At 49.7% G+C, this 21,541-nt stretch overlaps 10 protein-coding genes across 10 annotated transcripts; 5 read left to right on the top strand and 5 right to left on the bottom strand.

The window, feature by feature from the left end:
- Window positions 1-314: 314 nt before the first annotated feature.
- PtrM4_058000 (uncharacterized protein) lies at window positions 315-2,148 on the top strand (the record flags this gene model as incomplete). Its single annotated transcript, XM_066105383.1, has 3 exons — window positions 315-321; window positions 365-597; window positions 1,285-2,148. 3 exons carry the CDS (start codon window positions 315-317, stop codon window positions 2,146-2,148), a joined length of 1,104 nt encoding a protein of 367 aa, XP_065964010.1.
- Window positions 2,149-2,859: 711 nt separating this feature from the next.
- Window positions 2,860-3,262, top strand: PtrM4_057990 (uncharacterized protein; the record flags this gene model as incomplete). The annotated part of the gene is made up of 2 exons (XM_066105382.1): window positions 2,860-3,119; window positions 3,166-3,262. The coding sequence occupies 2 exons, from the start codon at window positions 2,860-2,862 to the stop codon at window positions 3,260-3,262; spliced, it is 357 nt and encodes a 118-aa protein (XP_065964009.1).
- Window positions 3,263-3,900: 638 nt separating this feature from the next.
- Window positions 3,901-4,575, bottom strand: PtrM4_057980 (uncharacterized protein; the record flags this gene model as incomplete). Its single annotated transcript, XM_066105381.1, has 1 exon — window positions 3,901-4,575. One exon carries the CDS (start codon window positions 4,573-4,575, stop codon window positions 3,901-3,903), a length of 675 nt encoding a protein of 224 aa, XP_065964008.1.
- A 3,105-nt stretch (window positions 4,576-7,680) lies between these two features.
- Window positions 7,681-8,592, bottom strand: PtrM4_057970 (3'-5' exonuclease; the record flags this gene model as incomplete). The annotated part of the gene is made up of 1 exon (XM_066105380.1): window positions 7,681-8,592. One exon carries the CDS (start codon window positions 8,590-8,592, stop codon window positions 7,681-7,683), a length of 912 nt encoding a protein of 303 aa, XP_065964007.1.
- A 3,460-nt stretch (window positions 8,593-12,052) lies between these two features.
- Window positions 12,053-13,345, bottom strand: PtrM4_057960 (insulin-degrading enzyme; the record flags this gene model as incomplete). Its single annotated transcript, XM_066105379.1, has 2 exons — window positions 12,053-12,621; window positions 12,697-13,345. The coding sequence occupies 2 exons, from the start codon at window positions 13,343-13,345 to the stop codon at window positions 12,053-12,055; spliced, it is 1,218 nt and encodes a 405-aa protein (XP_065964006.1).
- A 1,271-nt stretch (window positions 13,346-14,616) lies between these two features.
- PtrM4_057950 (Ank-2 multi-domain protein) lies at window positions 14,617-15,293 on the top strand (the record flags this gene model as incomplete). The annotated part of the gene is made up of 3 exons (XM_066105378.1): window positions 14,617-14,686; window positions 14,731-15,180; window positions 15,289-15,293. The coding sequence occupies 3 exons, from the start codon at window positions 14,617-14,619 to the stop codon at window positions 15,291-15,293; spliced, it is 525 nt and encodes a 174-aa protein (XP_065964005.1).
- An 867-nt stretch (window positions 15,294-16,160) lies between these two features.
- Window positions 16,161-17,749, top strand: PtrM4_057940 (P4Hc domain containing protein; the record flags this gene model as incomplete). The annotated part of the gene is made up of 5 exons (XM_066105377.1): window positions 16,161-16,595; window positions 16,650-17,040; window positions 17,077-17,456; window positions 17,510-17,593; window positions 17,678-17,749. The coding sequence occupies 5 exons, from the start codon at window positions 16,161-16,163 to the stop codon at window positions 17,747-17,749; spliced, it is 1,362 nt and encodes a 453-aa protein (XP_065964004.1).
- Window positions 17,750-18,933: 1,184 nt separating this feature from the next.
- PtrM4_057930 (uncharacterized protein) lies at window positions 18,934-19,254 on the bottom strand (the record flags this gene model as incomplete). The annotated part of the gene is made up of 1 exon (XM_066105376.1): window positions 18,934-19,254. One exon carries the CDS (start codon window positions 19,252-19,254, stop codon window positions 18,934-18,936), a length of 321 nt encoding a protein of 106 aa, XP_065964003.1.
- Window positions 19,255-19,997: 743 nt separating this feature from the next.
- PtrM4_057920 (uncharacterized protein) lies at window positions 19,998-20,207 on the top strand (the record flags this gene model as incomplete). Its single annotated transcript, XM_066105375.1, has 1 exon — window positions 19,998-20,207. One exon carries the CDS (start codon window positions 19,998-20,000, stop codon window positions 20,205-20,207), a length of 210 nt encoding a protein of 69 aa, XP_065964002.1.
- A 60-nt stretch (window positions 20,208-20,267) lies between these two features.
- PtrM4_057910 (uncharacterized protein) lies at window positions 20,268-21,272 on the bottom strand (the record flags this gene model as incomplete). The annotated part of the gene is made up of 1 exon (XM_066105374.1): window positions 20,268-21,272. One exon carries the CDS (start codon window positions 21,270-21,272, stop codon window positions 20,268-20,270), a length of 1,005 nt encoding a protein of 334 aa, XP_065964001.1.
- Between the last annotated feature and the right edge of the window lie 269 nt (window positions 21,273-21,541).

Genomic DNA, 21,541 nt, shown 5'->3' with positions numbered 1-21,541 from the left:
TCAATATCTAGCAATAATATTATCGCGTTGTTAAGATATATCGCTTTAAAGTTGTAGAAGTTGGTGGGGTGGCCGACTCGCTTGCGTGGCCGACTCGCTTGCCAACCACGTTATAGTAATTGATTACCATGTTTGTTGCACAGAGGTCCTAAAGCATTGAATTTGCCTACGCTTAATTAGTCTGTTCTTCTATAGTTCCTTGAGCTAACTCAATAGAGTCGGGATGGTGCGCGCTTCTAGAAGCATATACGCTGATCACGTGCGCTCTATCTTTGGCACAAGCGGGTTCCTTTGCTCGGTCCAGGAGTGCAGGGATGTGCTGTGCGTCATCATGGCCCGAAAGGCAGCATATGCAACACCACAGCAAACATAGAACCGGCCAACCAAATACTGGCGCAAATTGCACCTATAGATATCTCTGCAGACTGGGCTTCCCCCGTAGTGACCGAAGAAGAGATTCCCTACCATACCGGATACTACCGGAAGCGCGGACGACCTTCGATGGAGGAGAAGGCCCAGAGCCAGCAATACCTCACCCCATCCGAGGAGAAAGCTCTCGTTGCTTTCATATTACGAATGAGCGCAGTTGAAACTCCTGTACGTATTAAATATATACCTGCGCTTGCCTTTTGCATCGCCAGCCGCCATGCCACGAAACGACCCTCCGAGCTACCGAAGAAGAATTAGCCTCAGGCCTTCCGTCACCGTCATCCACAGATTAAATCAAGGAACAATAGGTCTACACCGTGGGGGCGCCATGATAATAACATATATGACAAGGTGGTACATTGGTTTGTTGTGATCAAGGAGGAAATCTGTAGAGCAGACGTCTTATGAGAGAACGTCTATAATATGGATGAGACAGGCGTTATGCTTTCTATGCTTTGCTCTGTCAAAGTCCTTGTAAGCAAGGATGAGAGATGGGACTATAGAGGAACTGGCACAAAGCGGACGATGGTAACTGTTATCGAATACGTGTCAGCAAGCGGTGAGTATCTCAATCCGATGATCACCTGGCCTGCAACTACTCACAGAAGCAACTGGACGACATAACCTACCCCTAGATGGTTCTACGCCCTTTCTGAAACAGGTTACAATGACTCTTTCATCAGCCTGGAGTGGATTAAACGAGTTTTTGACCTTCAGACTAAAGCTCATGCTAATAGGAAGACACAGATACTCATCTGTGATAGCTTTAGGACACATGAAAACCTTGAGATCATCGAATTTTGACTCGAGAATAACATCATCCTATGTAGACTGCCCTCTCACACGTCTCGAAAGACACAGCCCTGTGACGTGGCGGTTTTTGGGCCATTGAAAACAGCGTACCGAGATGAAGTGGAGCGCCGCTATCGTGGAGGCCTGACGAATGTCAACAAGGAACACTTTACTGCTATATACAGCCGTGCGAGAGAAAGGGGGGTGACGAAGAAGAACATACTCGCTGGCTGGGCTAAGACCGGTCTGTTTCCGTTCAACCCTCCGAGGGTTCTTCGTGATATCGTAAGGCCAGACGCTCCACTCACCATTCAGTCACCCTACGAAGACGAAAGTACACAGAATGAAGTAATTCAGACGCCAGTAACATCCGCGTCATCAGAAGCTGTGACACAACTGCTCAGCCTTATCAAGCAAGATTCTCATAATGATGAGCCAAATGAAATGCGCCATCACAGACTCATTCAGAAGCTTGCCAACGCTTCCGAAAAGTCTATTGCCCGACAAGCACTTGACCAGAATTACATTGGACTTCTCAAGGCTGCCAATAACGAGGCTAAGACTTGCCGAAATACGAGATCATACATCCTGAAGAAGCCCGGGAAGAATGGCGAAGGGCGGGTAATGAGACAGGAAGATCTCGAAGCAATTCGGGCAAACCGTGTACAACGTGCTAAGCAAGATGCTGCCAAGAAGACTGCAGGTAAAGCAAAGCGCTGTCGGTCAAAGGCAACGACGCAGGCAGATGAAGGCGAATCAGGGAAGAAACGTGGTCGGAAGCGTAGAAGTGTGGCGGGCGAAGAAGGTATTCCAGACGAGCAAGAAGAAGACGCGTCAGGAATATCAGCCAAAGCAGCACGAGCAAGCGAAGCGCTCATTGATCCGATGCTGGAAACGTGGAGAGTACCCGTGGCACAGATGTGGTGATGACAGATGGACATATTGATGACGGTCAGCATGTTCTAGACATGAGCATAGACGTACAATGTGATGATAATACTGCTATGGTAATTACTTGGTTAACCTTCATGTTGAGCTATAATCATCCGGGATGGCCCTTCGTCACATGGGACAGCCATTAATGGTGCTGAGCTCCGCTAGCTGCATCTGTCTTAGTGGTTGGCTTATGTCATCACTGGCATGGTGGCGTGTAGACCTTGGTTTGGCGGACGCGTCCACCATCTAAGAACAAACACCTCACAGCTCAAGCTCGACGCCGTGCTACGCGCCACGACTTTATAAATCTTTTTAGCGAACAATTTCTAACACGCCCCATCTCGCCCAACAGGTGCGACAGTGACCGCTACAAATCTATACACCAAAGGACGCAGAACATCACGACAAGGACCAATTCCACAGCAACATCAAGCATCTCATCCAGTGACAAGGTAAACCACCCCCTAAAGTTGAAGTATCGTTTACTGACCCCTTCCAGATATCAGGCTACAGCACTCAGGCCACCACCGCCAATGCAGACCGTGTCCAACAACCAGCCAGCCTCTAACGCCTTCCACATCGTCGTCAAACATATCACCATCCTTTGCACAGCGCGCTACCAGATATACAGTACTCCTAACTAGCTGCAAATCTTGTGTTAGAGTAGGCAATACTGCACAGCCTCAGAGCCGCACCGTCAAGATGGGATCCATAAACAACCCGAAGCGAGTTGTTCTTCGGTTTAGCGTTCAATACGAACGTGAGGAAGCGACTATAAATGAACAATTCTTTGCATTGCATGGCCCTGAACCTCCAAATGAAGATTTCTTTTCTCACTTAATGGCCCCCAACGAATCTTCCAAGATGCACATCGTTCTGGATATCTACTGTAAGTCACACCCGACCATCGACAACAGCATGATACCATACGAAGTCTTCAAAGTAAAAAAGAACGGCAATTTGTATGTTCCCATCTCTCCTAGAAGGTCGAGCTAAGTAATGAGTTAGTAAATTTAAAAAACTAGACGCTACTGCATGCCAACTTGCTCGCAAGCGCTGCGAGTTAATTGGGATCAAATGGGGCACCAACCGATCTTCAATCTGAGGAGTTGGATGGTGTCCGTGCACTGCAAACAGGACACTCTCCGGCTACGTTCGCATCTTGAACATCAAGGGACAAAGGCAAGTCCCGTTGCTGTCCACTTGCAGGCAGACAGAGTTGTTGGTTCGGGCGTGCTAGCGCTAGTGCACACCGCAGATAATCACCCCTTACTTGATGTTGAGGATTGCGGCGACAACGGGCAAACGTTTCGCAACGTGAAGAGACTGCGATGAGGTCACTGCGGGGCACTGACGTGTCCTACGTGAAACTAATACGTGCCAAGACTAGTTGCCACGGCCTCTGTTACTTAAAGCACTAAGACAAATGTGGTAAGGCTGCAGTATCAGATCCGTGCGATGGGATGCCTCCATGCATGCGCACCGCCCGCAAGGCTGAAGCGCAAGGCTGAAGCGCGTCCGCCTGGAGTGCTGCAACGCGCAACAATACCTTAGCGCTACCAGCAGGGTCCTGACCACTGACGCGCTCTCGGCCCATTAAAGCGCAGGACAAACCAGACGGTACTCACATAGTTGTAGCGTTTGTAGGCACTATCCATATCTAATTTAGATCTGACTTTCCGATTTTGCCTACCCTGCGAGATGTTGCGAAACATGATTTCTTACAGAGCTAGAGAACGTGGTCTAATACATCTTGGCTACAGGCGCTCTCCAAGCAGATACGGGTGCATGCGCTGGCTCAGGCAACGGCGGGGCCATCGATTTTCCTTCTGCGTCGCTTTTGCGCTTGCATCCGCGCCCACCCCCACGCCCGCGCTTTGGCTTACTTACCGAGGCTTGCCCTTTCTCAGCACGCTTTGCTCTAGCCTCCTCAAGGTCTTCAAAGCTCATCACCTTTGCTTTACCCAGGACCAATGACTTTGTCGACCGACGGGCTTTGGCTTCGCGATTGATCTCGAGCAGAAACCGGTTGCGATCCTTGAGGAGCGCTTGCGCAGCGAACAACACTTTAGCAGCACTGGCTAGTTTCTGTATGCGCTTCTGTAGGCGATCTTTGTTCGTCGCGTCAAGCGCATGCGTGTCTCTTACGATCAGATCGTGCAAGGAGGTGAGTGCTTCTGTTGTTACTGGCGTGATGGGCGTACGAGGCACTTCGCTCAGCAGATCGGCGCTCGTGGCCTCAGCTTCTGGTTCGATACTACCTACTTCCGCTACAGGGTTGGGCACGTCTCTGAGCACTCGTTCTGGATTGAAAGGGAACAGGCCAGCAGCATACCACCCAGCTCGGATGTTCTTGCTGGTCAGCGCACGATCCCTCGCAGGGTTGTAGAGATACGTGAAGTGCTCTTTGCCGAACATGTCCACGCCGCCTCGGTTCAGCCGCTCGACTTGCTCACGATACGCAGTCTTCAAGGGCGCGAAAGGGCCGACGTCGCACGGCTGTAGCTTGTGGGGGGTGTGGGAAGGCAGACGACACAGAATAATGTTGTCAGTAAGGCAGAACTCCAGGATCTCGAGTGTCTCGTGCGTTCCAAAGCCATCGCAGATCAGCACATGACGTCTTCCACCTGCTCTCTCACGCGTCTGGGAATCAAACACGCACTTTAGCCATTCTAGGCTAATCTTGGAGTCATTGTACCCGTTCTTAGAGAAGCCATAGTGCCACCCTGGGGTCGGGTATGTGGTCCAGTTGCTGCGGTGAGTTGATGCTGGTCAGATGATGAGCGGCAGCAGCGCCCTCCCGTCAGCACTGATGCACTCAATTGCAGTGACCATAGTGCGCTTGACAATTCCACCTCTACCGCACTACTATTCGTTCTTCCAGACTAGGACTTTCGCTGAGCTAAGCATACTCAGCATGACTCCAGTCTCGTCCATGTTGTACACATTCTCTGGCAGTACAGAGGGGTCCTGCAGTACCTGGCCGATCACGTCGAACTACTCTACTATCTTCTCGTGTATGTTACTGCTATGACGTTTCCAGTCTATCGATCTGACACGCCTCGCCTGGAGTTCGGGGTGGAGCTTCTCGAAAGCTCGTGGCCAGTTCTTACCTGGACGCTTGATCGACTCGTTTGTGGACCGCTGGCGGGCTATACTAAATGCTAGTGAACGCAGATACTTAACACGAACAGGCTGTCCAAGACTAGACATGAGCAGCAAGAACTTCACAAGCGCCTTCTCCTCCTCTCGAGTCAGGTACTGCTGGCGCTGAGCCTGCTCTGCTCGCGAACGACGTCCAAGCCTGCGATGGATCAGAGTCGAGACAGGGACATTGCCGTACTCTCATCGGGCAGCAGACGTGTCACGCACGCCATCTTGTAGACGTTGCGCGAGTGCCTGGCTTGCGGGGTCCATGGTCGAGGTTATGATGATCAAGGGGAGATTGAGTGAGACCAACAGTATCCACGTCCAGGTCGCTTCTAAGAATAGCCGCTAGGCAGCAAACGACTGCGAGCTATTGTGAAACTTTAGGACGCGTGTAACGCACGACTATAGCTAACGCGAAAGTTGCCACGCCATAGAGATAAATCGTCGCGCCGCCCTCTAGCCACTCTCCCTGCTACCGATAGCGATACCAAGAGCTAAATCACCTTCGATGTTGTTCTATTCTGCTTCTGAACCCCGGTTGCTTAGCCACTCTGCCGCTGCTTGCTCTACCATCGTCCTCAACGCTCTCTTTCTCGGCTTTCTTCACGACACGTGTCTACTATTGAATTGGAACTCTTGCCCGCTTCACCCCTGCTTATAATGCCTGCTAGGCGGTCGTTTTCATTGCTACCTTGAATTTAGTAACGCAGACAAGTGCTACTTCAGCAATGTCACTGCTTGATCTACCAAATGAGTTGCTCCGAAGTATATCAGAATGCCTAGACTCTGAGAGAGATATCAACGCCATTTCACAAGTCAACCGTCGACTTTACTATCTCCTAGATAGCTACCTCTACCGCTACAATGTACAATAATCTGGAAGCTCAGCGCTGTTGTGGGCTGCCCGACATGGCTAAGAGGCGACGGTGCGAAAGCCGCTGAGAGAAAAGGCCAACATCTAGGCCACAAGTGATTATCGCCAGGCACCGCTGTTGTTGGCGGTAGAGAAGGGGCATGGGCAGGTAGTAAATCTGCTGGTGGACAAGGGGGCCGACGTCCACGCGCGGGGTGGATACTACGGCAACGCACTTCAGGCGGCTTCATTTGGAGGCCACGAGCCAGTAGTGAAAATGCTAGTAGCACGAGGTGCCAAGTCATCATAAGAGAAGTGCACGCATGGCTTGCCAATTAACATCTTTGTGTTGACCGGATCGTGATATAATATATTAGCCGCCATTCAGCGGGTGATGTTCTTGCCTAAGCGCTACGGATATCTAACTTTTACACCGCATATTGAGACCGTAGAAACGAATTTGTTTTGCGTTATCATTCTGCACGAATAACCTAGGTGTGTAACACTAATTCGTCAATAGGCTGTAGCAGTGATCTCGATGGCTATTACACAGAAAGTGATCTAGCCCAGTGCGGGGATTGCGAGTCTTGAGGTTTGCAAGTTGCCCCAAATAGCATAGCGTAGTAGCTATGACTCATTGAGTGATTGAACGGTCGAGATGTCACGTGACTTTGCGGGGTAGTAGGGACAACTTCACTAAAGATAGCATTGACCATAAAGACAACACTTCTTTAACACCTTAACACCTTTTCGCACTATCGTCGAACCTACTGCTGTCCTTTGCACCGTGCGCTAATTTGCACCTCTAAAAAGGCGAATCCACCAATAAGCTACCAATCGTAACTCTGTATTCGATCCCTAGATGGCTATGGTGGTTAATGACTGCGTTCGTTGCTGTAGGCCGACTACGAAAAGGTGCATAGGATGTTTAGGAGCACCAGATTACGACAACAACCCCTCAATGTCCACGTTCTACTATAGCTTCGAGCGTCGAAAATCGGATTGGCTGTAAGGGGCTGTGCAAAGTATGCCGGTGCCTGGTAACAGGATTGTATTCGATTAAGAAGAAAGCTATCTGCGGTGCAACGATATCTATATACGTTTGGCTTGTTGTTCGTGTAGCTTCTCGAAGCATCTAAAGTGCGGAGGAAGCTCCGAAGGTTCCACCGAGGATCACCATAGCATCCAGGCTCTAGCCTATTACATTGGCCTCGACACAGAACAGAATGCCGGAAGCTCCAAGCCCGAAAATCTTTGAGTAGAGCGGCGTCATTACTTCAAGCTATTATTTACAAGATTAAATTGCATGCGATAACACTCGAAATCACGTCAGTACTCAGTTTAATGACTCTTTGAAATCTTACCGGTCGGTATCTGCCTGAATCGCGTCGTTCTTCTCTTTCTCTAACTCCTCTGACTGAGTCGCGGCTTGCATCAACTTAATCTTTTCGCCAACCTTCAGCCTCCCCCACCAGCAGTCCGCGAACAAAGCGATCAAGCCGCGAGCACTGCTAGTCTTACTAATATTTGTCCCAATCACTGTGTAAAGCGCCCCAATCTTCATAGTCGCCGGGACCTTCTTGGTCCCATCCATCATCACCATCGAGGAATTCTAAATCATCGTCATACCCAAACAAATCTCTTTCGATAGCCTCTTCCTGCTCCTCTTCCATCATCTCACACATTTGGTCAATCGTAAGGATGCGTCCTTTACTGCCCGAGCCCCAAGGTCCTAATTTCTTCCCCTCAGACTGCGGGTTGTATTCAGGGGATCGTGCTTGAGTAACGCGATGTTCACTCTCCTCTTTCGCCTTATCAAGCCACTCAGGCTTTATACGCGCTATATATATCTCACGTAAAGCTGGCAGATGTATGATATCGTTTTGACAGTACTCTATTGTCTTGGGTTCCAACGGGCGGATGGAAAAAACGTCGGTGCACATGAGCTTCTTGATATCTTGTTTCGTCCTAAGCCAGCGGTTCGTCTTCATGAACCCAAGTTTTAAGTCATTCTGAACACACTTATCGAGGCCGCGAACGTAGGTTTTGTCGTCTGATCTCGAGGCATTTTCGAGCAGTTGGAGGTCGGTAATGCCACCAAGGCTCACTCCATAGTGGAACCACAAGGCGTTAGCATCGTTTCGTACGTCCCAGATGTATTTGCAAAAGCTGCGGTCTTCTAAGATAGACTGAAGAGTCTTGCCGTCCTCTAGTGCTGTGCTAAAGGCTAGGTCACCTAGTGCCGAGACATCGATGAGTTGGGCTTGGTTTGATGGATGTGCAAGGATAGTGATGATTGAGACGGTTCCATGGCGACTGAGATTCCATCCCTCGATATCGAGGTATAGCGCACTGGATTTGGATAATATAGAGAGAAACTTTCGGAGTTCAGAGACAGTTCCAATCAAGGTTGACTCTAGACAGGTAGCCATTGTGATTACTGCTGCAGCTTGGAGATTCGCTAGTAGGTCTTTCGTGTTGATAGAATTAATAAAGATGTTTTTGTTTGTCGTAGCCGATTACGATGCAATCGCGGAGAGGGTCAGTTGGTTGAGTCTGATCTCTAGAAAAAGATTGGGCGCGAGAAACGAACTAGATTGTGTTCTTAGGTGCAATCGATCGACGGCTATCGGTAACGCGGTGATTAGTGCGAGCACGGGTAATGAACGCGCGTTTCCCGGATTAGAGTAACGCTGCCTGCAAGGATCGGTTAGCGACTAGGACCCTGGCAGTCACCAGGGCTAAACGCCAATCAAAAACCACTGTTTTTAAAGCCTACGTACCTTCACAGATCCGCAATGTCGTTTGCTTTGTTTTGGTTGGTGCGTGTGAGATTCCCGAAAACGGGTAGCATGCAACTCCATTCTGTGCTACTTTACCCCGCTAACAAGAGCCACTTAGCATCATCCACGTAATTCAAACCAATAGCGCTTACACGGCAGGTTCTTGGTTTGGGTTTCAGCTGGAGCGCATTCGTAAGTCTGCGAATAGGCAGATCTTATTCGGCTGCGAACTGCTTTAGAGGACAGAATTATTAAACGATTAGAATGGAGTTTATAGATCGCGCACCAAGGCCAAGTTGAGGCAAATGTCAGTTATGGATTTCTGAACGGATTTTGGCGATACCAGGAGGTGAGACGAGTGCGTTGAGAATAACCACAGCTTCCACCACCGGAGCGCATTACGCAAGTCGGTAACTAAGAAGCTCGGTTGTCACCTACCCCGCAGCAACATCGGCGTCGACTCAAAACAACAACGACGACGACTAGGATAAGTGGACCAATCTTTGTGAGTAGGTAAGCACCTGACAGAATTTGGTTATCAAACAGTGTACTGATTCCTTGATTTCGCGCAGACCTAAGCGCGTTCGCTCCATCTGTCAATGCCGCAGTTAGAACGGCTCTTTCATCGTTGAACATGGTTTCACAGGAGCTTGATCAGCCCAATACTGCATCTGTCTCAGGTTTAGATGATTCCAGCATCTTTACACCTACCACGACCGCCGAAAACGTTACTTTAGACCTCGTGAAAGATCACGCCTCGCCGAGTTGGGTGCCTTCACATAGATCTACTGTCATCATTCGCTCTATTTCATGCGGCAATGTGCTTACATTACTTGATGGCCACGTTGTAATAGCCCCGCCTGGCGGTCGTGGATCCATCCTGTGGGTGTGTATAGAAACTTGTAACGGTTTGGGACTTGCCAAGACCGACTTGGGTGAGAGTTGGGTACGGCCATCGCTACCACACTTTCTCATCGCACACACCTATATAGCTGCAGTTCCTCCATAGCTACACAATGCAACGCAGTCCTCCTCCTCTCCTCACACCGTTACAAAACTGAAGGCTGGTTTGGATTCCGAGACTGCGTCTCGGCTAAGTTCATATGCCATGGGTGGGATGGGAGACTCAAGTGCTCGGCAGAGCAGCATGATGGTTGGAGACACTTTACTATCACTCCGGTACCAAAAGGGGGCTACATTATGCAAATGCTGGACTGGTGGACTCTTCGTCCTATAGTGATCAATGCCCAGAACGGGTTACAAATGCTGGGGAGGACTGGGAATAAGCTGTCTGAAGGAATTGTATGGAACTTTTTGGAGAGTGGGGCTGCTAATACCGAACTGTAAGACTTCTAAATAGGATAGTCTCCTTATAATCAAAAACAGTTGATAATCTAAGATATACACGCAATTTTGTACAGCCCTATTTGGATTTGTCAGCCAATCAGCGCCGTTGATAACCCTAATGGCGCTGATTCTGCTGCATCCTGAAGAGTGCTGGATGGATATAGTTTCTATTGTTATACTCTATCGCCCGAAAGACGATTATAGCAACGGCTAGAAGGGCTGAATCTTTCTTTAAAGATTTGCAGAATGTAAGCCACCTTCGAGAGGGAGATAATTGACCCCTAAACAGTACTGGTGTCGGATTCGATAATCTATTGTAATGATAATGAATTGTTGATTGGGTTTTGTTCTTGCGTGTTCTTATTCGTGTTATGCCTCGCACCTTTACCGTGTCCGTGCACCCAACGATCAGGGCACAACATTTGCACCAGATTTCAACGCGTAATTACTCAACTACCATGTCAGGAATTTCAGATGCGCTTGCAGAGATCAATAATCTAAGGCCTGGCGATAAACCTGTTGTGGTGGAGCAAGTGGGAATGAACGGACCCGAAGGGCGCTCGGACAGTGGAAACCATATAGGATCGCGAAGGATCCCATCGAACAAAACTCAGACACCTACATATACACTCAACAATCTAACCTCTAACACTTGCATCGAGCACACATTCCTGTGGGAAAATCCTCCACTACACTGTATAGACCTGACTGAAGCGCACCGCGTGTGAAGCCAAAGGGAAAGATTTGTGGAGTTGTCAGATTAGATAAGATATTGCATAGAATTGATGATTCTTGATCATTGAGTGTCTTGTGTTTCTTGTATGATGGTGCTATCACGACGTATATGCCCTCGTAGAAGTAAGGCCGAAGTAGGATAGAGGCGGGTTGGCCAAAATGGCTGCAATCAACACAGATACTAAACTTCCTGCTGGATGGCCTTCTATCTGACATCAAGGCAGTGACGTGCAACACCTGCTATCTGACAGGAGCACTGTTACGATTCACACATTTGCCACTCACAAATCATCTCTCGCACCCTCCCGCTTCGAGGTCTTCACTCGGGAGCTAATGCAGGCTTCTCTTTGTACACTTTGGAGCCTAGTGAGACTTTGGAAGCCGTGTTCCTCTCGCCACCCGTCCCGGCTTCCCTTTTCTTGAGATCAATTTAGATCCAACTTCACGCGCAGGATCTTGCCAGTATAGAGACAGACGATTTGCGACTACGCAACAGTCGGCTACAAACTGAAAGAGCAAGCTGCAAAGGTCCTGTGGTTCGTGACATGCTACCTTCGCAAGTAACTATGGCAAGATGTGGCTCATTTTATACACTCAGCGATGGACGCAGACCAGAGAGCTTCTTTTGATTTGCACAAGATCTGGGGCTACCAGCAGGCTGTGATGAGCGTTTTTTTGTTGTGGTTGAGGAAGCCGGTAAGCCAGCGCTCACATGGCTCCTTTCCAATAACCGAGGCAGCAAAACTTTTGATCATTCGCTCTGTGAGTTCTTTTATGTACCTCGCCAGCTCCTCCTCATCGCGCCGGTGCATCACGCTTTGTTTGAGTGCCTGATCCTCGTTGGACGCGCTCACCTCGTGCAACGGGCGGGCTAAAGTTGAGCACCATACACCGTGTTCATCAGCAGCTTTTTGATATGAAAAGTCACCGTGGTGACAGGTTGCACGTACCTCTACAAGACCTTCTTTCACAGACATTACTGCGAATTCCGGGCGCGGACACGGTACGCTATATCTTTGAAGGGTATTCAAAGCAACATCTTTTCTTGTAGCTTATCAGTAACCTCGACAAACTCTTCTAGGTTGCGTACCGGTCGCACAGCAGAGCTGGCTTGCATACTCGCCTTCCAGGCATGTACATCCTCGATGAGAACTGGTTGCGATGTATCCACTACGCTCTTGACATCTGCCGACACATCGAGGGCCTGTGGAGCAGCTCGGAAACCAGAGTCAGCGACATTCAGTGCAGCCTTGGCCTCATCAAGGGCCTTGTCAGCGACTTCCTTCTCCATTATGAGGTCGTCGGTAAGATGACTGGCAACGGCATCTGAGATAGCTTCGTTGGACGATGCGTTTTTGATGCGGGCCTGGAAAGCCTGGTCGTTGGCTGCGATCTTGTGTTCTGTGAGAACGATCTTGAGCGCAGCGGCAGGGGCGGTCTTCTTCTCGTCGAGGGAGGGCTCCTTCGCCTTGGCCTGTGCTTGGAGATGCACTGACAGCTTGGAGCGCTGAGAGGACGATGTCGATATGTAGTGGCTGTAGAAGTCGATCATGTCCTCCTTTGTGAGCTTCTCAAGAGTCGCGCCATCAACGTCGGCTGTACATTCATTAATACTATACTAATATGAGAGAGTTGGGACTGGCATGCCTTGCAGGAAATTATAAGAATGACTATAAATATGATTCCAGAACCTATTGTCTTCAGACGACAAGTTCTTGAGTTTCGCCAGCCTCTTGTTGATCATCGCACGCTTGTGGCCCTCAAATTCCTCCTCGCTCATATTATTCAGCATCTGCTCGAATATGTTGAAGAAGTTCTCAATGCGACCCTCAAGGTACCTACAGTCTTTCTCACTTTCAATGAGAATGCGGTAACCTGACCAAATGTCGTGGAAGCTAGCGCCTGAAGATATATTGTAGCCGAGCTGCTCGATGGTGCGAAGCTGATTGAAGCAAGGCTCGTCGGTCATCTGTCCAAGAAGCAGCAGCTTGGCGCGCATGACGATGTCGTAGCGGTGGCCAGCATACAGGCTGTACTCGATGCAGTGGTTGACGTTTCCAGGATCCTTTAGTTGCTTCTTGTAGATGAAGTTACTTCCAGATGGCCAGATGAGTCCCCGAGGTGTCGGCGCCTGGTTCGCTGGTAGTCTCTTTGGCTTGATGGTACGCTCTACGAGATCGGTAATCTCCAAAGCTTCCCCCTTGTACAAGTTGCTGTGTGCTAACACCTCGACATGACATTGCGCTAGGATCTGCGGGAAGAATTGCTGGACATCCTGTGCGGTCACATTCTCGAGCTCTAGGAGCAGGTCTTCGTCCATCACACTCTTCTCGCTCTTGAACTGTTCAGAGTAGGAGCCAATCTAGTCGGAAGGCTGCTCGTACCGCGAATTGCGTAAGTAACGCAACATCCGGTCGTGGATGATCTGGAAACGATCTTTCGATGCCTCGAGATCTCGTACTTGGAGCAAGATCTTCTGTGACGGTTATGAGGAGAAATGGATCACGTGTTTCACGTGTGTCACGTGATGGTGATACGTCATGTGAAATAGATCCTGCTGCTGCCTTTGTAGCAAGGCCAGCAGACAACAACGACAACACACGGACAGATAGCGAATACACCAATGACTGCCTCGCGCGGACACACTTTGATTGACTGCATTATACCGCAATATCTTCTCCAGCAACACATCTAGTTTGTCATTGTAGCCACTAACATCGATCAAAAGACCCCTAATGCGATTGGTAAAGTCGTACATCAGTCCAGAGTGGCTGGCGTCGTATGAAAACTCGGCTAGAGCATCATTTACAAGCTCGCAGTAGAGCGTGCTTAACAATGTGATACGAGCTGTGACGCTGGTGATAGGCGTTCGGAAGTAGATTTGCACATGAGCCTTGGGTATTGTGGTAGAGGGATAGTCTCAATAGTCAGATGTGGGGGATTGTGGGTGCTAGAAGAATTGAAGGATTGAACTGCGGTTGTATTGTCTGAGGCTACGAACAGTATATGTAGGTGGGTGACCATAAACAGCGCTAGTCCCAGATAGGCATCGTTCCATTACAAAGGTAAGTTGCGACTGCAGGAGCAGAGCAGAACAGGTTCAGGTTGCGGTGAGCAGATATGAGCGGGGCCTGTGCGCTTAGCGTGGGGCCTCGGCTGCTCCTAGCCAATCAACAGATGCCGGGTGCTCAAGGGAGCACCTGGCGTCTGTGGCCGTTTAGGTGTCAGGGAATTAGGGTGATTACCGTGACAAACTACCTTCGTCGATTTGCGTACTATGTAAGGCAGACCACTGGCCCGCAGTGACGTGATGTGTTGTTAGTTCTCCAACAGGTGATTAGGTTGCACAGACACGGTAACCAGGCAGATGTTCGCTGCCAAGACTACCCCGCAGTTAGCACTAACCCATCTCCGTCTTTATGTAGTTGGAAGTCGTGTTCGTACCCTGAAAAGCACGACCTTGTGTCTTGCTAGAACGGATACTCGCAATAAGAAAACGCAGAACGCTAGCACCAGCGATAGTCTTCAAGTGGAATGACTTGGACGCCTTTGTCGTTTGTCCCTTCCCTATTTGCAGAAGGCTACACACTCATGGGTTTAGTCGAGCCTCCGAAGGATATCCTAATAGCCGTCTTTCACATTGCCACAAATTGTAGCAGGAGTACCAGCTAGTCTGGCTATTCGGAGCTGACAGCATTTCTGAAGAGCTTGAGTCGGGATTTGAATTGGATAGAGACGCTGGTATCTGGAAAACAATTGGGACCGATATCGAAGACCCTGAAACAGAAGAGATCCTTGAGGAATCAGCGCAAGGACCTATTCAGAGTCATCCCAGTGAAGAGCATCTACTAGAGCCACTGAATAGTCTGGCGCTTGACGAGGAAGAGTACATGTGGTTTACATCCCACTGTGTCACCAGTGATATCAAACAAGCTGCACTTTGCTTAAAGAGCACGAATTCGGCCAAGACATTTCTTCACAGAAAGGACCCCAACGGAAACACTGCTCTAGCTCTAGCCTGCATGAAAGGGCAGTACGATATGGTCAGATTTCTGTCAAGCGTCAAGGTTGGGGAAAATCATGTCGTATTAGAGCTATCAGGAGGAGGTCTATATACGCAGTGGGAGGAGAGAGTGAAGGAGCTAGGCCATAAAGGTACTAGCGGGCGAATGGGTGGCTGCCTGGTTACCTAGGGAGGAGCCAAGGGATAAGCCCTATGGCCGACAATTTCTAGTGGAGCAAGGATCTCTAATTGACCTTAAGGATAAGAGTGGAGAGACCCTGTTGATCATATCACTGCAATACGGTCAAACTGAGGTCGCAACGTACCTGGCCTCGCATAGTACCTCGATCTCGAATTGTGACGGGAGTGGAGCTAGCGTACTGTCTCACGCCAAAGAGCTTCTAGAGAGGCTAGAAGATACTAGGAAATTGTTGAGAATATCTGGGTTCAGTCCAGGGTAGAAGGTGCTTGAGAGTCACATGATGTGCTGGTGTGGCAGGCACTGCCCGGTGGGCAATGGCATCCACCACAACAGCCTGACTTGTGAACACTCAACACGATAGTCAATACAATAAGTTTCAACCGCCGTGCCTTGTCCCTCTCACTCGGTAACCTGTGATAGTCATACTACTGAAGGGACCTTGTTCCAATATAAAGGTCAGTTGTCACTCCCGACAGTATGTTGGTAGAACACGAAACTAAGAACATCTAGATTGGGTTCTGGCGCATTCTCAGACAGCATAACGGACTCGCCGATCGTCTTGCGAAAGCGGCTGCCGTCCACGGTGGTGTAGCTACCGGTAGCATGTAGCTCGAGAAGGACCTTCCCCCCTTCCACCTCATTCTACGCTTTCTCGGGAGCCAGATAGGTGTTTGTCGTTCCATATATCATTGGATCGAACAGTTCTTACATGTAACGGTGGCTAGCTGATGGAGCGCATTGCTGCCTGAACTTGTACCACATTTGCAGCCAATAAAGAGGTTTAGTCGACACGACTCCACGTGACACCGCATTCAGACCACTGAACGTCACTAACTTCTACATATTTTAACTTGGTTTCCTCCCCCCTCCCTTTCTTACTCGTACAGCGTCCAACATCCACATACTCTGTCCAAGCCACTAGGTCACACCATGTCTGAGGTACCCAAACTAAGTATTTCGAACATCTGGGATGGTGCGACCAACAACATCGCGCAGACAATATCCAGCCTCCTCACCAACGCAGCCTATGCCTGTGGCGGTACTGTTAAGCCTAGCCTACCCGCAGCTCCAGTCACCATCCGCTGGGATGCCCCTCACTCAATCGAGAAGTTAACATTCCCCTCCCCTTCCGATGACCCTGTGGTTCAGAAGCTTGTCGAAACTACTCAGCCCGCTGGGTTTGGCTTTCAAGGCAAGGATATCATGGATGAAACGTATCGGAAGGCGTCCAAACTCGACACATCGGAATTCTCAATCAACTTCTGCCCGTACGAGGTGGGGATTATCGATGTCATTGGTCAGGCTCTACTGCCTAGACTTCCGAACTCATCTCAAGGCATTCTAGCTAAGCTGTACAAACTCAACGTAAGTTTTGTTTCACTGGCTCGTAGACCTTTCAGGTTTACTGGTTGACAATAGGTCTATCAAGCCCCGTCGGGTCTTTTTAAGCCTCACATCGATACTCCGCGCTCAGGTCTACAGTTCGGATCGCTCGTCGTGTGTCTGCCCTGCCCACATGAAGGGGGTCAGCTTGTTGTCCGCCACCAGGGCCAGGTTACGGTTTTCGACTGGTCTGGGCCGGCCAGGGACGTACAGTGGGCTGCATTCTACAGCGATTGCGAGCATGAAGTCCTCGAGGTCACGTCTGGTTATCGCATCACCCTGACGTATAACTTGTATGCGCGTTGTGGCCTCGGTGAGATTGCCGGACATGCCGATGCACTGGATGTTCAGCAGCTACCGTTGTACAAAGAAGTCAAGGATGCGTTAGCTCAGCCGGAGTTCATGTCGGAAGGCGAGTCTCATCTCAGTGACGTTGCGAGAGGGTTGCTGACTCGAAAAACAGGTGGCTATCTCGGCAAGTACTGCAGCCACGCTTACGCCCATGCCACTACGGAAGGCGCCTCCGCCCTCCCCGCTGTCTTGAAAGGTTCAGACATGATTGCATTTGAAGTCTTCCGCTCTCTCGGCGTCGAGGTGCTCGTCCGCCCGGTGCTCGAGCACATCAGCAACATCGACTACGGGAATCCGCTTGACGAGATCCTTCGCACCCATCATCACGTCGGCAAGGAACTCGGAAAGCCACTCAAAACGGAGGCCGTGTGGGGTTATGGGAATAACTTACTTCGGCAGGTGTACGCTGAGTATCCGAATACATTGATAAAGGTGAAGTGGGTCAATGAACCGATGAATGCAATAAAGAGCGTGCAGTTCGGGTTCGCACTAGTATGTGTTGCCCTCATGCCTATGAATATAGGGGTGCAGCTAAGGTATTCTAGTATGGAAACGAACCCTCGACTGAGTTTGTGTACAGCTTCTGTGCGCTGCTCTTCAAAATTATGCCTTACTCTGAGCGGGTCGAAGTAAGTTTTGACGAAGGCGGCAGTGCCTGACGGATTCTAGTGATCACTAGATCCGTGCATATGTTTATGTTACTGACTGCGAAGCTGGCGATGACAAAGGAGGGAAGAGAAGCAGAGCGCAAGAGCATCGACGCTGGTCAGATTCAGCCCGACTGACCCTGCCTTTTCATGATATCCCGAGCGCTTGGCAAAAGCGCCGCACAGCCACAGGCCTAGTTGGCGCCACTTCTCGTACGTAGTTCACTTCTCACAATCTCAGAGCGTACAGGTCGCACTTCTCAGCGCGCGTTCAAGGTGAATCTTTTAAGGATGACCTCACTGTACTCACGCCAAGTAAAGGCCATCTGAAGCCAAGCGAGGGCTCACAAAGAAGAGGAAATCGCGTTAGGTTCCCTTTAAAAAAGCCCCAAATTGTCCCTGGAGAGGCAAGCTACATCCTTTGGATGACAGCTGGTGTTTCATGACCAATATACCCTAGTATACGCATACTCCGGAGATAGGCAACAAGGCTTTGCCACACTACTGGAAGATTCCTTAGGAAGTACAGGCGCTTGCGAAGAATTGGACTAGGAGGTGCCAGATTCATAATATCTTACGAGGACACTGTCGTACTTCTTCCACTTCTTCCTAAGCTGCTTCCTTAGTGTCTTCAACGACTTCTTCTGAAACGATTACAGTGCAGCGTGTTGCGACCCCAGACGCTCTCAACACGCTTCTCCAAAGCTTTGATGGACTGGCAAACAACCCCGCGTCCCTCTACCTCTCTACCACTGCTCAGAGTCTGATCATTTACGTTGCTCCTGTGAACGATCTGTAGGAACTGTATTCCAGCTACCTAGTCCAGATGCTATTTACAGTCAAGATGAAAAAAGAAGGTAAGACGCGAGCAGCGAGCCTGCTGTGTTTGGGTTGGTGCACGGCCCTCACGTTGCCGGGGAAGCAACTAGGCTAGCAGCCTAGTCATGTGACTCGAGGCTCAGCCCGTTACAGCTCCGACGCGTGCTGTCAGTGCCGTTGACCTTCCATATCTCGTCGAGGCCCTACGTCAAAAGGAGAGAAGTGCGTCTGCATTGAAAAGCTTTCTCGAGACTGGTGCAGTGACTAAGGTCTTCTTCGATGCGCGTAAGACAGCAAAGATTCTTTTCGATAGCTGCGCTATCAGGCTGTTCAACCCGGTTTGCTCTACTCAACCTAGTGTCGAAAAAAGTACTAATAGTGGTCTGTAGCCTTGCACCGTAAGAGCTCACATTCACGAAGTGCAGATGATGGAGCTCGCACTGTGCCGGAGCGATATTGACCGCTAGTGGCTTGCAGGGCTTGACCAGTGTATTGCCCGGGACTCAAATCTTGACATCAACGTGCCCATCGCAGATAACCTGGGCGGACGCAAACAGTTCGATGAGAGGATCCTGCATTTGCCGGTCTTGTGGAAGAAATACCATGATCGGTTGCTTGCAAACCTCAATGAAGTTGGGGGACCATTTTGGGTATCCCAAATTCGGGAAGCAACCCAAAAGCGATTGGCAGTGTCGTGTTGTGAAACTCACAGAGGCTACGGCGTCGACAGTGCCAAGAGTGCTTGGGACGGGGACAGCATAGAAGAGGAGAGAGACTCCTGGAACGATGATGTTATGATGGATCACTTCACCAGCGGCGAACATTTGGGGGGGGGGGGGGGGGGTGCAGAACATTGGGCAAAGTTTGACATGTTGTAAACTTGGTCGCACACATAACACCATGGAAAGACGCTGGTTTGTTACTAAGGATTACAAGGATGACAACAGACGGAGTAGAATACGACAATGATTTTCTGAATTCACCGGCCTACGAAAAATGTAACGGTGTGAGGAGAGGGGGAGGACTGCGCTGTCATTGTATAGCTATCAAGGAGGGCAGCTATATACGTGTGTGGGATGATAAAGTGTGGTAGCGATAGCCGTACCCAACTCGTACCAGAGTGGATCTTGGCAATGCCCAAACTGTTACAAAAAAGATTGCTCTTTTTGTGTCATGGCTTGTTGTTTATACCGACGACCGCCTCCAGTTTTCCAGCATCTTTGTTGGTAACCTTGCGTTCATCACAGTTGTCAAAAATCAATCAAGGTTGGCTGATTGACTGGATTGATTGAGGCTTGGCAATCCGATCTCTCGCATTCTTAGTGGCAATCCAATCCGGAGGGCGAAGATTGATTAGGGATTGATTGATTGATTGATCGCGTAGGCGGATATTAAGGCGATTTAGATGAGGTTAACAAGTTTGCCTCAGCTGCGATATCGTGATAGATTTTTGGTGTTGTAGCTAGCTTAGTCAGCACCAGAAGCACCCTCTCGACTTTTTAAAGCTATCTAAGCCCACCCAGTCTCCTATATCGCGGCTTACTTTTAGTGTTTCTTTCCGGCTATCATGGCCAATGTCCGAGCCTCAAAGCGCGCCGCTGCTGCCGCCGTCCTTGATGCACCAAGCACGCCGAAGCATTCGTGGTCTAAATGCGATATCGCCAGCCAGGCTATCGTCGTAGGTAACGTGTCCGTGCACCTCGTGCACGGATTCATCTCGTGCACGCCGAACACTATCTTAGCGATCTCAAAAATGAGGCTGTACAACGCCACATAATAGCTCAATATTAATAAAAACGTAGTATAGCAGTAGTCAGATGCTTGCGATCAACTTGTACTATCTATATTTTTGTGGGAGGTTGACGTTGCAGCCACGTGATGTGACTTTGGCTGGAGTAGCAGATAGCTCATCTCCAGCTTGAACACCAGCGTGAGCAGCGCCAGCGCGTTTTTGACGCTTGTTACTTGGTGAGAGTACTCGTGAGGCTTTACGCTTGCGTTGTTGAGCTTGTTGGATAGATTTTTTCTGGTGTTGAGCTTCAACTTTGCGCGCGCGTTCAGCTGCTTTCTCAGCTCGCTCAACCTCCCTCATCTCTTTAAGCCTCTGCCTCTCCACACGCTTCTCCTCGAGCTCAACTTGACGCTGCAGTTGAGCCTCCTCGCGCTGCTTCTTGGCCCGTGCTTTTTGGAGTTTCTCCTCCGTCTCATCTCGCTCCCGTACTGCTTCTCTAACTCGAGCCTCACGCAACTTGCGAGGAGACCAGAAGACAGCGCTACCGTGATATTCCTGGCGCTGTTGAAGATCAAGAGCTTTGCCCTTCTTCCTGTGCTTCTTTTTGTGTTGAAGAGCCTCCTTTAAGCCCTCATTCTCATGCTGCAAAAGCTCATACTGCACAGAGAGATAGTGAACGCTTGAGCGCAGCTTTCTTGCCTCATACTGATGGCTATCATTAACAGCAGCTCGTACTAACCGATCGAGCTTTCTCCAGTCATGATCAGAGAGCCCTGACGATGAGCTTCTCTCAGCTTCTGGCGTGCTGGCAAATCTACGAAGGATAACGTTGGCATCTATCGGCCAGATCCCAGTAGCTTCGAAGGCCTTCAATATGAGGTTCTCTGTGAAGGAGGATATCCATGCGCTCCAGAAGAGTGGGAAGAAGTCTCCTTTCTTGATTGGGACGAGGCCTTGAGCCTTATGGAGATGATTGGTGAGCTCGTTGGAGTAGGCTTGAGAGAGTGGCTTAAATAGCACTACATCGAGCGGCTGGAGCGTGTGAGTCGAATGGGGAGGAAGGATCATGAGGATAATCCTATGGCGATCGCAGTACTTGATAAACTCCATCGTGACATGAGATCCATGGCCATCAAGGATGAGTAATCTCCATCTCCCTGATCGCTGCTTTGTACAGCGATCAAACACCTGCTCAACACGAACACCAACTTTTCGAGATGACAAAAAGGTCCTGGATTGCCCTTGTTTCATCTCAATTCCATTGAAATGCCTTCCTAGAATCAGTTTCCAACGTCTGCTTTTGCGTGCAGGCGTTGTGGCGGGCGCGCTGGCCGCTGCAACTTTGACAGAGTTGTTACCTGGCCTTAGTTGAGAGAAAT

Source organism: Pyrenophora tritici-repentis, chromosome 2 (genome assembly GCF_003171515.1).
Source record: "Pyrenophora tritici-repentis strain M4 chromosome 2, whole genome shotgun sequence".
Lineage (NCBI taxonomy): Eukaryota > Fungi > Ascomycota > Dothideomycetes > Pleosporales > Pleosporaceae > Pyrenophora > Pyrenophora tritici-repentis.
This window is presented reverse-complemented; position numbering and strand designations above follow the sequence as displayed.